The 17,619-nt window shown below is 37.7% G+C and overlaps 1 protein-coding gene and 1 pseudogene across 7 annotated transcripts in view; one reads left to right on the top strand and one right to left on the bottom strand.

Annotated features, from left to right (window-relative positions):
• Positions 1–17,619, bottom strand: part of LOC309662122 (ras-related protein Rab-5A pseudogene) — a 226,389-nt pseudogene that overhangs the window by 114,045 nt on the left and 94,725 nt on the right. The gene's annotated exons all lie outside the window — the stretch shown is intronic.
• TBC1D19 (TBC1 domain family member 19) overlaps positions 1–17,619 on the top strand; it is a 161,348-nt gene that overhangs the window by 124,867 nt on the left and 18,862 nt on the right. For all 6 annotated transcript variants that reach the window (XM_082464561.1, XM_082464559.1, XM_082464564.1 and 3 more), the window contains 2 exons: positions 450–494; positions 15,895–15,927. In XM_082464561.1, the coding sequence (XP_082320687.1) occupies positions 450–494; positions 15,895–15,927 (78 nt within the window). The remainder of the gene's footprint in view (positions 1–449; positions 495–15,894; positions 15,928–17,619) is intronic.

Here is a 17,619-nt window from a genome sequence, read left to right as displayed (position 1 = left end):
CATACAGTGAAAGACATTTAATTTTAACTTTTTAGCTCATTCCATAAAAATGTAAACTAATGAGGTGTTGCAAAGCTTAGGACTTACTTTAATGACTAGACTAGAATTACGTATAATTAACACAACAATTCTAGGCTTACAAATAGATGCTGCTCTTCTTAAGTGCTTAAGGAGCTTGAAAACGTTTGTTCTTTTAATTATTTTGTATCACTTACCTTGTAGTGCTTAAGTTTATATTATTGACTTTAATTGATGAAAGGATTTGCTAATACCAAAAGATTGGCTGGCATATTTTCAAATTAATTCCATATCATAAAATGAAATGAAAGGAGATTGTACTATAGTAGTTTTTAAAATTCCATTAATTTTTAGTATATTCACAAAATTAATTTTTAAAGTTTTTTCTATTTTATCTAATCATATTGGAACTCTCTGGTTTTCTCTTACAGGAAAACTAGGACTAGAAGAATATGCTGTCTTTTATCCACCAAATGGTAAGAGCAATACTATTGCTTCCTCTAGTGGGAAATATGAAAATTACAACTTGTATAATAGCACTGTGACTTTCTTATTCTCTATCTTTAAATATATAATAATTTATCATCTAAAATAAACCTTCTATAGAATAACTATTCTAATTAATTTCATGTTTGTGGTTGGTTTTTGCTGAACTGTGCATATCCTTTCTGATTTTCCTTGAGACCAGTAGTAGCATTTGTGAGAAAACTAAGAAGACTCAGGTGTCTAAGTCCAGGGTGCTTAGCTTTCCTCTGAAGGACATTAACTCGTCCGTCTAGGACCTTCCTTTTGGCTTTATTGGAGCAGTGCCTTAATGAGTGGATTGCCTTGTGTTGTACTTTATTGTTCTCATGATTTGACAAGTGTAATATTTATGAAATAAAAATATTTCAAGAAATACATCACTGAAAAAAGGATGTTTTGATTAAAGTGATCAAATGTATAGTGACCTCCTTGAATATTACTTCTTTGAGATTATCAGATAGTTTTAAGATATGCCTCTTGGAAAAGCAATATATAGCAGTCCTTATTATGATACTATAAAGTTGCATCCTGAAGAAGTTCTTTTACTCCAGCAGAGTTAAGAACATGAGCTTTGTAATCCTGCAGACCTGGGTTCAGATCCCAGTTCTGCCAGCTCACCCTATGACCTTGGCTAAGTTATACATCTTCGCTGAACTTCAGATTTGTCATCTATAGCACATGGGTAACAGACTAAAGGAGGTAACACTGTATGAAACAGCACCGGATGTGTAGTGGGTGCTCACAAAATGCAGCTGATACAAGTTGCGTTTAGCTTCTTTACTGACCAGCGCATCTGAAACTCATCCTTGGCTTTCATGGCACTGTCCTCTCCTTGTACCTCTCAGTGTGCTGTCCCAGGTTCCCTCACAGGCTAGCCTCCTCTATCCCTCTTTAAGCACTGGCATGCCAATGTCCCACCCCACTCTTGTTCTGCTGCTCTTTTTTTTTTTTTTTTTCTGCTGCTCTTCTTTTCACACATTTTCCTAGGACTTCTTATCTGCTCTCTTGCTTCTATTTGTTAATTACTCTAAAACTGATATCTTCAATTCTGACTTCTACATTATTTAACTCAAATTTAACCTGAACTAATTAATCTTCATATGCCCACTATTTAAAAAAGAAAAAAACAAAAGCAAACTTAAATTTAAAAAACAAAACGACAACAACAAGAAAAACACTGTCCTCTTTCTCTCTCCCCTTAATTGTACTCTCATTTAACCAGTAATTCAAGGCCTAAAATCTGATAGTCATCCTTGATTCCTTTCAATCTTGGACCCCCTTCATCTAATAAATCACCAGGATCATCCAATTTTATCTTCAAACTACATCTGGAACCCTCTCTACCTCACCATAACTACTACCTTGCCCTCATTCAGGCTTTACTATCTCTAGTTTATTAATTGCAACTGACACCTAACTTGTCTCCCTTCCGCCAGTCTTTTCTAGCTTTTCTCTGCCTTTTACAATGCTGTCTCAGTTATACATCTAAAAGGAAAGTCTGAAAATTGCCATTTTTCTCCTTAAAGTTTTATTAATGGCTCCCCATTTCTTTATAAGCAATGTCCAAGCCTCTCAGCATGGCATAAGAGAACCTCTCTTGACTCTGGCCCCTATTCAGTCTAACTCCTAGCTTCATTTCTCACCATTTCACATTTCACTTTTTTTTTTAATCGCAACAATATCAAATTATTAATTCTTTACACAAACACAGCTACATACTCTCAAAAAAGCACTATGCTGCTTTCCTACCTCATGACTTCTGTTCCTATGCTTGTAATAGCACATTCAACATTTCTTCACCTGGCTGCCCTCTGGTTCAGCTCAGGCGTGATCCTCTTCAGGAAACTTTCCTTGGAACCCCAGGTGAGGTTAAGGGCCCTTCCTCTAGGCTCCCATAGTACCCAGTGTGAATATCTTTGGTATCTCTTACTATATTATCTTGGCATTAATTGTTTATGCTTTATCTCCCCCTCTAGATTGCAAACCTCTTGAGGTTTAGAAGCATATCACTCCTTTTTGCTCCTCCAGTATCTAGCTATAGTAGGACCTTAATGAGTATTTATTTGAACTAAATTAGAGGCTTTTTAATCTTAACATTTATGTGTAAACTTTGTTACATCTGTCTCCCCAGAAACTTAATTTTCATATAACTTTTTATATTTATATAAGAATCGGAAAATAAGGAAAAATAAATACCTCTGAAAGGCCAAATGAGATGTCCATGGAGTCAAGTTTCTTTTCTCTATTCATATATAGGAGAGCTTTTCCAACTTAATTTAGAATATATTCGCTTTTACTTAACACACATGCCTAACAAACTTGGTTTGCTGGTTTTTATGACCCCTGTAACAAAAGAAGTGTGGAAAGAAACTGATACACATAGGAAAAATGATTAACAACAGTAGAAGTGAAAATCAGAGACCTCACAAAGGAAAATAGAAAAGCTATAAAACAGCATATAAAAGCACTCCTGCAAATCAGTCTGGGACCATTTTATGTAAAAGCCAATAACCCTCCACCCTTTAAATAAGTATCATTGGGTTGTAACATATTATAGTAATTTAAGACTTTTATAATGAGCTAAGGCACCAAGAAAAAAAATATTGCTATAACAATAATAGTAATAGTAGTCATAGCAGTAGCAGCTAGCATTTTTCCATGCAGAACTATATACTAAGCAGTGTGCTAAGTACATCCCATGTATTAATTCATTTAATCCTTACAAGAACCTTCTGAGGCAGCTACTAGTATTATCCCTATTTATAGATAAAGAAGCTGAGGCACAGAGTGTTAACTTGCCCAGCTGGTGAGTGGCAAAGCCAGGCTTTGAACCCAAGTTCTTTGACTTCAGAAAAGAAGTCAGACTTTTTTTTTTTTTAAACTTTCTTTTAAAAAAAAAAAAATGTGTTTATCATTTATTTTAGGCTGCGTCGGCTCTTAGCTGCAGCACGCGGGATCTTCGTTAAGGCATGCAGGATCTTTCATTGCGGCACACAGGCTCTTTGTCGCAGTGCTCAGGCTTCTCTCTAGTCGTGGCGTGCGGGTTTTTCTCTTCTCTAGTTGTGGCACGCAGACTCCAGAGCATGTGGGCTGTGTAGTTTGCGGCCCGCAGGCTCTAGTTGAGGCGCACGAGCTCAGTAGTTGTGGCATGCGGGCTTAGTTGCCCCGAGGCATGTGGGATCTTAGTCCCCGACCAGGGATTGAACCTGAGCCCCCTGCATTGTAAGGCAGATTCTTTACCACTGGACCACCAGGGAAGTCCCAAGAAGCAGTATGCTTAATCACCATGCCCTACTACCTCAGAAAAATGTTACTGAGTTCATTGTAGTATCTTTTAGAAGAAAATCAAGTGGTTAATATATTGAAAAAGTTGATGTATATAACAGGTTCTAGAAACAATTTCATCCAGAAAAAAAAAAATAGTTTAATGTTTAATGGGATAAACCCATTTCTTATAAACTTATGAAAGAAAAGTGCTACTGAATTTTGGAAAGAGAAGATTGTGGTATTTTAACTTACCCACCTTTTTTGATTCACAATCTATACTTCCCCCTCTGGCATGAGAAAGCTGCACCAGGAATGTGGGCAGTTGTCTTTATAGCCACCAAACTAGAGAGTGGGGGGTAGTAGGTGGGTAAATTAAAAGCTGTTCATAAGCTGTTCATAATCTTAATACTTAAGTATCATTTCTTGTCTCAGGTAGTTTTAGAACCTTACCAGAATCAGAGGAGATTCCTCTCTGGGGATCGAGTCTGAAACTGCAGAACAAGAAGAGACAAAGAGCAGTCAGTCCACTGTCGCTTTGCTCTTTACTCAAGGCAATACCGCGCAACATTTTTATATTACCCGCCCTGTTTTTCAACCTCCGCCAAAGATGGGATTACTTTGAAATCTCAAGGACACCTCTCCCACTGCCACCAAAAGTGGCCTGGCTTTCGTGGTCACAGGGGCTCACCCAGAGAGCTTTGCCTGCAGCTCACTGACACACTGTCCACCCCTGACCCGGCAGCTGCTTAAACGGGGACAGAGGTTTGCTCACTCACTTCCCCACCTGTGATCTCCTTTCCTAGGATGGAAATAACAGGCCATCGTGGCATCGGACATTACCCTGTCACCTTATTTGAAGCCTTGTCAGTGGAAAGACTTTCTCTGGTAGATTTATTAAACAACTGGTGAGCAAAAATTTCTGAGCTGAAGGAGACTCCTCACAGGAAATTTTTAAGCTTTTCTTGTTTTTATTCTTTGTTCAACATGTATAACTTTATTTATTCATTTAATAAATACTTATTAAAGGACACAGATAAAGTACCTGCTGCCAAGGAGCTTACATTCTAGTGAGGGAGACATACAATAAACAAGTACATAAGTAGCTACCATAAATAAATAACTCTGAAAATAATTTCAGAGAGTGATGATGTGAACAATTAAAGGGAACAGAAATTGATAGTAGGTAGGGAGGTGGGGGAAGGGCACAGCTGTTGTAGAGAAGGAAGTCAGGAAAGATGCCTCTGAGGAGGTAGAATGTGAACAGAGCCCAGAATGTGCAGAGTGAGCTGTGCAAAGGAGGAGGAGAAGAGCACTCCAGAGGGAATGCACAGCATGTTTAAAGTCCTAAGAGGAACATGCCTGATGAACTAAAGAACAACAGGATGGCCAGTGTGACTCATGAGAGTGAGCAAAGCATAAACTGGTACAAGGTGAGGTAAGAGAGGGAGACAGGGGCCAGACCAGTTAGGGGGACAGTTGATCTACAGTTTTGTCTAGTAAGTCCAATGTCTAGGCTCCCTTAGGGGCAGTTTCTATTAATTTCTTGTTTTGCTATGAATAGGCTATACTTATTTCTTTGCATGCATAGTAATTTTTTTGTTGTTGATAACTGGATATCTTGAGTATTACATTGTGGTAACTCTGAAAAATCAGATTTTCTCCCCTCCCCAGAACTTGCTGTTGCTTGTTGTGGGATGTAGTTTTTTAGTGACTTTTCTAAACTGTTTCTGTAAAAATTATCTTTTTTTGTATTGAGTGCCCCCTGAAGTCTCTGTTCCATTAGCTTAGTGATCAATTAGTGATTTGACAGAGATTTCCTTAAATGTCTGAAACCAAAATCAGTCTTTACTGATATACTCTATGTAGGGAGTACTCCTTCAAGGCTTAGGCAGGCCATTCACGGCTCTGCCTTAGCTTTCACTTCCTGCTTGCACACAGCCCAGAAATCAGGCAGAAATGAAGGCTGAAGTTCTTCTCAGGTCTTTTCTAGATTCCGCTCATTACAGAGGAGCTTTTCAAAGCCTTTATCCCTCCATATTTATGCTTCTCTAGTCTCTTCCTTCCGAGGCTTTTCAGTCTGCCTAGTCCTTGCCCCATCTGTTATCCCTTGCTACCCCAGGTGGCTAAGGCTAATACATTTGCTTTTATTTAAAAAAAATAAATAAATCTGATAAATATCACCTGGCTGGCCACTTCAGCCCAATCCCTCAGGTAGCTACGAGACAGGTCAAAACACACCACCACAATTTTTTGATTCAAGATCTATATTGCCCCCTCTGGCATGAGAAAGCTGCACCAGGAATGTGGACAGTTGTCTTTATAGCCACCAAACTAGAGAGTGGGGGGTAGTAGGTGGGTAAATTAAAATATCACAATCTTCTCTTTCCAAAATTCAGTAGCATCTTTCTTTATTAAGTATTTCCTTGGTTGTTGGAAGTTTTTTATTAGATTCCAGAATTCAAAAAAGTTGATTCTAACAGTTCTAGCCAGTTTAACCATTGCTATAGCGGAGGGATGGAGTTTTAGAGTTTTCTACTTCACTCTTCTCAGTGACATCTCTCCTCCAGTTCCTGATGAATATTTTTAAAAGATCATCCTGACTGCTATGTAGAATAAAAGTATAAGCTCCAAGAGAATAAGGACCTTAATAGTTTTGATGACCAACATTATCTAGCATCTAGAATCATGCATGGCATAAAGTCACTGCTCAGGAAACATTATTGAATGAGTGAGCTAAGGAATGAGGGAATGAATGTAGAAGAATATAGAGGAACAAGAATAGAAGCAAGGAGGTGAGACTTATAGGAAAAATATACATAGTTCTGACTGAGACTTAAAATAAACAAACATCATAATTTGCTAATACCATTTGTTTCCTACAAGACAAAATAAGTAATTGCTAGTGAACATTAGGGAGAGGAGTGTTAGGACTCCAGAGCAGTGGTTCTCCAGTAAGGGCAATTCCACCCCCTTACCCTCCAGGGACATTTGGCAATGTCTGAAGACACTTCTGGTTGTCAGAGGGGAGGGATATACTACCAGTATCTCCTGGTTAAAGGCCAGGGTTGCTGCTAAACATCCTACAGTGTGCAGGACAACGCCTCACAACAAAGATTAGGAAAGGCTGTTGGAAGAAATAACAAAAATATATCATTTTAAATCTGCCTGCAAGTGTCAGGTTGATAAATAGCAGTGTACTTTGTTATCTAAATTAATTAAATAAATTTAAAACATCTCATAATCCAAAATTCATTTCATGTGTAACTTTGGACATAAATTGAAAAACTAATTATTTAAAGTATCATTTCTAGATTGATATTTAAACATGGTTATATTCTGATGTTTTGGGAACTTTTAACTACTAAAATAAAGTAACAAAGTCATATTCTGCAGTTCCAATTCAGAAAGATAGCAGAAATAGCTAGAAAACAATTTGACCATTGTCCTAATCCCTATGTTTATTGACCTGTAGACTACATGTGAAATGAGAATAAACAGAGGAAATGATTATTTCAACATTGAATTAAATAAACTGTACTAAGTAATCCCAAATGAAAGAGTGTAAAAATTTGCTTTCAACTGGAATGATGTTAAAGTGAATCAGATATGAGAGTTATGGTACAACTATAAACGCTAAGTATTAATAGAGACAGTGAGGAAATGAAGGGAAAATATTTAGTAAGTGCAAAGCTTGTTAATATTTGAGGTGTTTTCTGAGTCATATTTACTATTTATATCTCATCTAGTTCAAGATTTATTTTTGTTGATGATGTTTACCATTCTGGACTATGTCAAAGGCCCATTAAATCATTACTTTATAAAGTTATTTCTATTGAATGGAGTAGGCAGTTAATATTTTAGACTTTCTTCAGTTAGATAGAGGTAGGCTAAGATCTTAAAATAATTGCTCATAGCAGACTTGTAGAACTCTGAGGCCAGATTAGCGATGGTGTCCCAAGAATCCCAATGCCTGTTAAAAGTACACTCTTGGATGAAGGCCAGGGATGAAACTTGACCCTTGAAAGACTGAAGTGGTGAGAGGGAAAGGAAAGGATTTTGAAAAACTGGTCAAGAACATGACAGCCTCTGAGATCAAAGAAATGTTTTAGGTGGTATGTGCCCTAGAGTGTTAATGAATTCACTGCTTCTTATGCCTCCTACTTTTGTTTGCCAGAATCTGACTTTGTCCTTCTTCAACAGAGCAAACTATGTACCCTCTTCTGGAATCTTAAGCCCTGGTTAATCTTGATTAAGCAGAAGTGAACCTTTATTTAATACTGACAAAATTTTTTTTTCCTTAGGTTTAAGCTGATACTTAAATGTGGTACTCTCCCTTCTGAGAGCATAAAATAGCTATAGTTAGTGAGCATCTGCTGTGTACTAAATACTATACTGGTATGCTTTAAATACATTAACTCGTTGGTGCTTTAGTACAACCCAGTGAAGTTAGTATTATTTATCTCCATTTTCAAAAATGAAAATAGAGACTCAGAGAGTGTTGGTAACTTTCCTGGAGACACACAAGACTCGAATGCATGTCTGTATGACTTTGTGGGCCATTTATAATTTCAACACTGAGTTATTGAGAGCCTCCTGTCCTATATGTTAATTGCTTATTCATAAATGAATCTAATACTTTAGTATCTTATTTATAAGCTGTGATTATACTTATAAATGCTTGAATTTCCATCATTAACAACATATATTGAACATCTCACTTATAGAAAATACTATGCTGGGTGCTGAAGATGATACACAGTATGAATTGTGGCCCTTGCCTCAAATAGCTTATAACCTAGCTGCTTATAGAGCAGCTATAGATTTCAGGACTTGGGGGAAATATGGTGAAAGTGTGATTAACCATGGGTCATCTTAATACATGCATCCCTTTTGCTTCTTGGCAGTTCACTAATTCATTCACTCTAACCTTCCTAACGAAAAGCGCTCTGTCCTGATTAAGGTATTCCTATACTTAGGACATCTTTCATTAATATTTGTAGAAGATGAAAATAATAATAGTAAGGTCTTCATTTCTGACTACTTTAACATGCTTGTTTAAAGGTTTCTGCAGTACTTAATAGAGGAAGGAAAAAGTGTTTTTGCAGTAAGAATATAGGAGTTTTGTATAATAGCAACCTGCTTTGATATTTAGTATTTAGAAAGATATAATATATACTTATATTTTTGTAAGATATCAAAATATGCCTTCTATTTATGAACTTATTTTTCTCTCTTAGTTTTTCTTTCACATGTCAACATGATTAGGCGAAGATGAATTTTAAAATTATTTGTTAAAAGTTTATAATCAATAAAGGAAATAAAATGAAGCTGAAATTAGGGAAGATAGAAAAAGATGGGTGTTCACAAGAAGAAAAAGAGACTCAACCAAAGATATAAACAAAGAGAGAAATTAAAGAAGAAAGATTGTCTTTGGGCCCTCCTAAGTATTCCATTGAACTAGAGCTGGTGGCTATAGTGTCATTAGGAATATTGACTTTCAGTGTGTGTATCTAATCTGGTTTTGAACTTTTTGTTTTTAGAAAGCAAAAAACTTTTAAGTTGGTAAAGAATCTTAACCATTGGAAGATTCTCATATGTCCAGTTTTCTTCAAGTCTCACAAATTTTTCTGTATTTGCCCTAGACATAATTGTTGAACATAGAACTCTAGAGTTAGATGATATTTCGGAGACAATCTTAGTCCCTTTTAATGACAACCAATTACTGAAGCTCAGGAGGTTTGATGACTTTCCTACGGTTACCCAGCTGGTTTCTGATAAGCCCACAGTGGAATCCTGATCTCCCGCCTAGAGACCAATAAATTTCTTGTTCCTTCTCTATTCATCATTAACTTACCCATCTACCCATTCATTCATTCAGCAAAACTATATTCATTATCAACTATGTGGCATCATAAAATGCATACAAAAATGAATAAAACATATTTCCCGTCCTCTGGAGCAATCTGTTAAACAGTTAATGACAACACAAAATACAGTGAAATTATAGTGATGGAAATGTGAACAAAGTGCCATGAGAATGCAGAAGAATGAGCATTTAATTGTGATTAAGAGATTTGGTATGTTTCTCTGAGATGTGACTTGTCCTTAGCAAGGTTTTGATAGACATTAAAGCAATTCATGGTACAGAATTACCAAGTTCAAAGCTACCAAAGTATGAAAGTGCATGATGAGTTCTGGTGATGATGAATAATCTAGTGTGACTGTACCACAGTCGGTATAGAGTCAGGATGACAAAGGGGAGGTAGATATATCTCAGGTTGCCATCATGAATGGTTAAGATCAGGTCAAGGTTTTGAATTTCACTCTGTAGACACTTAGCCTATATTATAAGGCTAGAATGTGAATTCCATAAATATAGAGAAAATGTTATATTCATTTTAATCTCTCCAGAGGCTACAGAGTAGGTTTTTAAACGTTGATTAATTGTGTGAGTAGGAACTCAGCAAATACTTGGTGGATGGATGAATGGTCAGAGGGAAATCCTCGATAGATGTAGAGGTCTTTTTCATGCTCTCATCAACCTTTTTAGAAGATAGCCTGAACCATTACAAAAGTTTGTTGGATGGCAGAGAGTTTTGGTAAAGGGATACCAATTAGGAGGCTCTTGCAGGACCATAGGTAAGAGTTCGTCAGAGCCTGAACTCAGAGCCCTGGCAGTAGGAAGGAAGTGAACAGTTGAAAAATGGTAGAGGTAGATTCTCTAGGACTGCATATATTCATTCCACAAACATTTAATGAGTACCTTTTATATTCGGGGCAATAAGCTTGCCTCTGGGGATAGAGATAAATAAGGAATAGTTTTTATACTCAGGTAATTTATTTCATTGGAAGAGAGAAAAACTAAAATGATTGTATGATAAGAGAATGAAAACATCATTTGTTAAGTACTGACTTTGCATCAAGTGTTGTGCTAGGCATGTAACATACATCATCTTATTTAATTTTCACAACTTCATTGGTATTGTCCTCATTTTGCAGCTGAAGGAAAGTCTGTTCCTAATTTTTGCAGGGTCCAGGGCAGGAGTACAATTGGAAGCCCACCTACTATAAGTCTAGATTTTTAGAAGTTATAAATCAGACTAATAAACTGATAAGTAAAGTCTACTTTGTTTTCTTGTCTTGAAAAATATACCTTTGTAACAGTCTGGAAGGCCAGTTTCAGATTCAGAATTCTTAGACTCCTCAGAAGTCCCTAGCTTGTGGTATCCCTCACCCGCTTCTTATCTATGACTCTACCCCACACCTGGACAGACTTCATGCATGTGGACCCACTAGCCTGTAGGTCCAAGCTCTGTTCGCATCTTCCTCTAATAACCATCCTTTGCCCACCTCTCCATCCTGAGGAGAGCACCCATCAAGAAGGTAGCTCCACCTAAGAGGCTGTGCAGACCCTGGGAGCCGGCTAGGAGCCTTTGGGCTGCGAATTTGTCTTGGGTGTCTGGGTTGTGGTCTGAAAGGAGGGACATGAACTCTGGGTGAGGGGTATAGTCAGAGGAGGGCCAGAGCAGGGCCCTTACTCCAAGCCCGCCTGCCTTGGTCTAAGAGCAGTACTGGATGAGGAAACAGGTTAAGTAAGTGACCTAAGTGTACGCAGATGGAACGTGGAACCAGAATTGCTCAGGGCTGTCTAGGCTCACAGAGGAGAAAGGGTACCTCAACCAGTCAGGGCAAATCAGCTGATACAAGAGTACTGATTAATGAATGATTGGGGGGTGGAGAGTCAGGGGCTGTCAGGGAGATCTTTCTAGGAGGAGTATTGCTTAAAATCTCGAAGGGGGCTTCCCTGGTGGCGCAGTGGTTAAGAATCCGCCTGCCAATGCAGGGGACACGGGTTCGAGCCCTGGCCCGGGAAGATCCCACATGCTGTGGAGCAACTAAGCCCATGCGCCACAACTACTGAGCCCGCGTGCCACAACTACTGAAGCCCACATGCCTAGAGCCCGTGCTCTGCAACAAGAGAAGCCACTGCAATGAGAAGCCTGCACACCACACTGAAGAGTAGCCCCTGATCGCCACAACTAGAGAAAGCCACACACAGCAACGAAGAACCAAAGCAGCCAAAAATAAATAAATTAAATAAATAAATTTATTTTTAAATAAATAAATTAATTAAATAAAATCTCGAAGGGGTGGGGCTGGGGCACAGCTAGAGGTGTAGGAGAGCATGGCCTACAGCCCTTGTCCTTAAGCCCCAGAGGCTGAAGCGTTGGCAGTCAGTTTGGCAGGGTTAGAGTTGTGCTTGCGGGGTAGGGAAGAAAAACGAAGCTGCTGATGTTAGACTGTGGCTGAATCCTGAAGAGTTAAGCATTCTTTATCTTAAAGGGACAGGAAAGGAACACAATCACATTTAGGTATAAGGGCTGAGGGAGGATTAGAAAGCAAAGATGACTCAAAAGCTTTCTTCCTTGAAGCCTAGGGAGTTAAGGAGTTGTTTACAGAACTAGGTAGTCCAGAAGGAGGCGCAGGAAACTGGGTTTTTACTGTTTGAATTACAGGTTAACAATGAGAATACTCGTGGAAGGAGAGGGAAAACAAGTATGACAGAGTCTTGGAAAGTAGCTATATTTAAGGAGTGTGCAGAAGAGAGAACTAGTCCAAAAGACAACAAAACAAAAACAGCAACTGAGCAGCAGAAGTTTCTGAGGCAGGGAGCCTGATCTGCACAGCGTCGTCAGTGCCTGGTGGGCTCAAGGTTGAGAAGGAACGTTCGGTTGGTAGGGGGCCAGGACACACACAGAGGGGAGATGCCTGGATTCAGCCATCAGGAGTTGGGGTGAGGGGGTGGGAACCAGTTTAAGGAACTGGGGATATATATAATGTGGAAATAAAGGAAGTTACTTTGAACAGTTTTTTAAAAGTTAAGCTTGGCTTCAAGGAAAGAGAGGTTAGAGATTTGTTTGATGGGAAAGTAAGGTTCAGGGAAGAAAATGGACAAGTCCCCCTCCTCCTCTTCTTTGGTGTCATTATTATTAGCAAGGGTATTTGTAATATCTTTGGCTGAAAGGTTGCAGTGAAACAGGAGAGACTGGAGAGAGGAGTACTTTGATAGGACCTACCCACGCCTTGCCTCTGCTCCTCCACTAGTAGGGGTGAGAGCTGATGTCACCACTCTCCGCCTTCAAGCCATCGACCTTAGGAAGCTTATCCCGGTTCACAGCAATCACCACGCGAAGCCCAGGGCCTCCGGTCACCTCTTACCAGGTGACTCTCGTCTACTTAGCTTCAATGGCTCTTTTATCAGTAAGACCTCCTCCCTCCCCCAGCCTTTTCCTCTCTCTCCCCCTTCCCTCCATTATTTCTCTTTGTGGCACTTATCACTGTCTGACATATATTCACTTATTTTATCATGACTTTCCTGTCCCTAATAAAAAGTAGGCTCCAGACCTCAGAACAGTGTCTGGCACATAGTCGAGGCTCAATTCCTATTTGTTGAATGATGCACACAAAAGGGTGAAGAGGAAAATTGATGGGGCAGGATTCCGAAGCAGAGGTTGGCAAGCTTTTCTGTAAAGGGCCAGATAGTAAATATTTTAAATTTTGCTGGCCACAAACAGTCTCTGCCACATATTCCTCTTTGTTGTTTTTTAAAATAATCTTTCAAAAATGTAAAATCCATTCTTAGCTCACGGGCCAAACATAGACAAGCCACAGATCTGACCATAGCTTCTATGAGAGAAAGTGAAGGAAACAGGATTAAGAACACAGGTGAAGATGGTAGCTCTGAAAAAGAAAAAGGAAGAAACATCTTCCTCTGAAGACCTCCCTAAAGGGAAGTGAGAAAACAGATGAAATGTGTGAAGAACATTTGAGGTAAAGAACAGACAAGTGAGAATTTATGTCAGTGGCATCAGCCTTCTAGAGAGGGGGGAAGTGAGTTCTGCAATTGAGTGTGAAGCATTTGAAGAGCAGGAAGGTTCTGAAAGAACAGGGTAGCTAATCAAACAGAGATAAACGGGAAATGATAAACAACACAGAATTCAGACACAGTTGGACAACATGAATCATCTGTGGTGTGTTCTAGAAGACTAGGGAAAAATGGGAAAAGGTGGATCCTGAGAATTACAGCTTGTGAAGCTTAAGAGTGATGCAGCACAAAATTCTAAAGGTGGTTGACCTGGCATACTAGTTCAGAATAATATTGGATTTTCCTTGTACTTTTTTTGATAAAATTACTTCTAGGATCATCAAAGAAATATGAGCTAATTTGTGAATAATAACATCAATAATTAACTTTTATTGAGTCTAAATTATTTATTTATTAATGGCTGAGCTACAGTCATTATCTCATTTAATCATTTATGTAGTTCTAGCATTGTCTCTGATTTACGAGATGAGGAAACTGAAGGTTAGGGGAATTAAGGAACTTACCTAAAGGGCACACAAAGTTCTTAAACAACAGAGCTAGATGAACCCAACCAAGTCTGTCTGACATCTGGTCTGTGTTCTTAACTTACCACAATAGGGTGCTGATCAATGAATTACTATCAGTATGGAAGGAGGTCTCTAGTGACAAGTCCTGTCCTCACTCTGTCTTGTTCAACATTTTTATAATGCTCTAGATGAGGACATAGATAGTGCATTTATCAAACTTTCCAGTAATGTGGACCCAGGAAGAAGAGGGAATACATTAGATAACAGGATGAGAATCCAGGATTATCTCATATTGGAACGGTTCACCAAAGAGGAAATATAATAGAGATAAGAATACAGTCCTTTACTTAGGTCAGAAACAGCTGCACAAGCGCGCTGTGCTTTAGCTGTGGGGTGTGTAGGGAGGAAAAAGGCTTAGAGGCTTTCATCACCTCACTTTAAGGACTGTGGTAAACTACAGCTTGTCCAGAGGAGAATAGAATAGAGAAGGTATTCAGGACCACTTCATCTGAGGAACTGTTAAAGAAACTAATAAAGTCTCAGAGCAAAAAACAAAACAAAACAAAACAAAACAAAAAACCCAACCTGGTGGTGATGGTGATAGGGGTGGGGGAGAGAACAATGTCCTCCAGTATTTCTGAAAGTTTTCATAGAAGATAAGTTAGGTGTGTTCCATGTGACCCTTGTGGTCAGAACTAGGAAACATAAGTGGGGATTACAAGGAACCAGAGTCTCACTCCGTATGAGAAATAACTCCCCCCCAAATTAAACCTGTTCAAAATTGTAATTGGTTGTATTGCGAATGAATGTGCCCCCTATTGCTGGATGTTTTAGACTGAGACTGAACTATCATTTGTTAGAACTTACCCTAGGTGACCTCTGAAGGCTCTGCCAACACTAAGTTTTTGCCTCTGAACATGTCTGATGAATGAAGCATTTCTGTGCTATTTTTCAAAAAGTAAACTTCTCATCTTTCTTTTGTGTTTGCAGCCTGATTTAGTACTGTGTTAGATATATGGTGGTGTATATATTACAGAACTTCCATTTTGAACCTAAGCTGTACAAGTTCTAATTTTTCACTTAGAGTGTGACAAGATGTTTAGCATACCAAGTTAGGCTTCGAGTGTTTTCTTTTAAATGGATGTGCACTTTACTTGTGTATAATTCTTGCCAAAGATTACACTGAATTTGTACCATATTCCTGCCAATATTTTTTCTAAACCACATCCTGTGATGTAATTTGTGGTAAGTTTATAAGGGAATGCATCTATACAAGAGGTGCCTTGAAATGCTCACTTATTTTTTAACAGATGGGACTCCAATATACAGGATGAAGTTGCTTCAAGAAGGACTTATCTATTGACTTTCTGAGACCATTGTAGTTAGTTCTTAAACTTAGTTCTGTGATCTGCCTTGTTCTGTTTTTTGTAACACATATTCACAGTCTTAATTTTCAACTTTATCAATAGAAAGTTAACTGGATATATATTGAAAACCTCTAGATTGCTTTTCTAAAGGAATTAAAAAGCCTATCGTTTTGTTGGTGACCCATCACTAAGTCTTTCTGACATGCATGAACAAAGTTGAAGCAAAAATAGGAAACCTCACTATTTTTGGATTTAATCCTCTAAAGTTTACCTAATAATTCAGTGGGTATACTAATTGAAAAGAAATACTTTTTTATTTTTTTAGGTGTAATCCCTTTTCATGGATTTTCAATGTATGGTAAGTTGGGCTTTAAAATATTCACTGTTTTTATTACACTTTAGAAAATTAAACATGAAAATCACACTTTATATTACATCACCCACACACTTAACAATGTTATTGTGAACATTTTTAAACATTGGATTTGATATCTGTTTATATGTCCAATTAAAAATTTTTTCAGATAAAGGGCATCATAATTGCTCAGATGGTGATTGCTTGTCAAATTAGAATTGAACATACCAGGAAAATGGTTCTGTGGTTTATTTTCTAATTCAATGGAAATTAGAGCTACACATTGATATTTAGTTCTAATAGATGTAAAATGAGATTGCTTAAATTCCTAAACTAATTCTCATTAAGTCTTTAAAAAAAATAATAGGTCAGAAAGAATGCAAAGGGAGGGACAACACTGAGTGTGAGTCCATGATTTCTCCAGACCGGCTGGTGTGCACAGCAACAATGACACTGAAGCATCCAGTCATCCTGAGGCACACGTGACAAACGCACGTGCGGGTTTGAGAGCCCTGAGCACCTTTGTGGCCTCACGTATCATTGAATGAGGAATGCAGGAAGCGTAACAAAGATTAGCAAGAGGAAGAATGCTCTAGGCCTTAAGTGCCACTTAATTTTTAAATTTTCATGCATTACATATGAGCTTGTTGAAGATTGTTGTCCCAACTATTCCTACTCCCCAGCCTTTAGACTAAACAGAAATATATATTAATGTTTACTTTTGTAAAAAGAATCAGCAATAAATTAACACTTTTCTTTGTAAAAAAAACCCCTCAAGTGTTCAGCATCAGACAGTCATCATGAATGACATAATATAAAACTTTTAAAACCAGCATACAATGAAAAGGATTCAAAGTGCCTAGGAATTTTGCATTATGCTGCCCTTGGCTTTATTCTCTTGAGCAACCAAAATTTCATAATGTAACACATAATGTTATAGTGAGGTTCCAGCATATTTCTCTTTTATAAATATGTGAGGAATTTAAAATAGAAAACCTAAAAAGGTTAAGAATATAAATTTTTACCTTTAATAATAAAAAATGTTATTAACCCTTTTATTCTTTTATTTTAATAATTCCAACTGCAAGCATTTTTCAAGTAATTAGTTTTTAAAAGGTGTACTTGAGCGATTTGGAGAACAGTTAATAATGTCAGGAAAGTTTAAATCTTCTAACAACTCTCAGGGTACAATATACATCTTTGACTCCTGCCTATTCACATTTCTGGTCGTTTTAATAGGTTAAAGTTTATACACGCAAGGGGGAAACGTTCGCTAAGGAAATAGGTGATGCAAAATGTTTGATATACAGTTTATACTATTTAGAAAAATATGTTAAGAATCCACAAATAGTTTAGAGCAGCGACCACTTATTTAGAACCAGTATACTAGCATAATCGCAACTTATCCCCAGGAACTCTACATAGTACTAGGCCATTTTAGTTTTAGTTAATGTATTTCTTTAAAATTATAATAACTCTTTTAAAAATTTATTCAAAACTTTTCTCTAATTTAAACTGGCGTTCTCCTTTCCCGCATATGTAGATTAATGAAGTTTTTTATTGTAAGTGTAGTATATTATGATTTCATAAATAAATTCCTATAGTGCAGTACTTAATTGGTTAAAAAGATGATGAGCTAATTCATTTTTATGGAAGAACCAAATAGGGAAAGATGCTTAAAATGGAAAATAAAGT

The sequence above is a fragment of the Balaenoptera physalus genome (genome assembly GCF_965194825.1).
Source record: "Balaenoptera physalus genome assembly, chromosome: 5".
Lineage (NCBI taxonomy): Eukaryota > Metazoa > Chordata > Mammalia > Artiodactyla > Balaenopteridae > Balaenoptera > Balaenoptera physalus.
The sequence above is the reverse complement of the archived record's forward strand: the minus strand, read 5'-3'. Positions and strand labels throughout refer to the sequence as shown.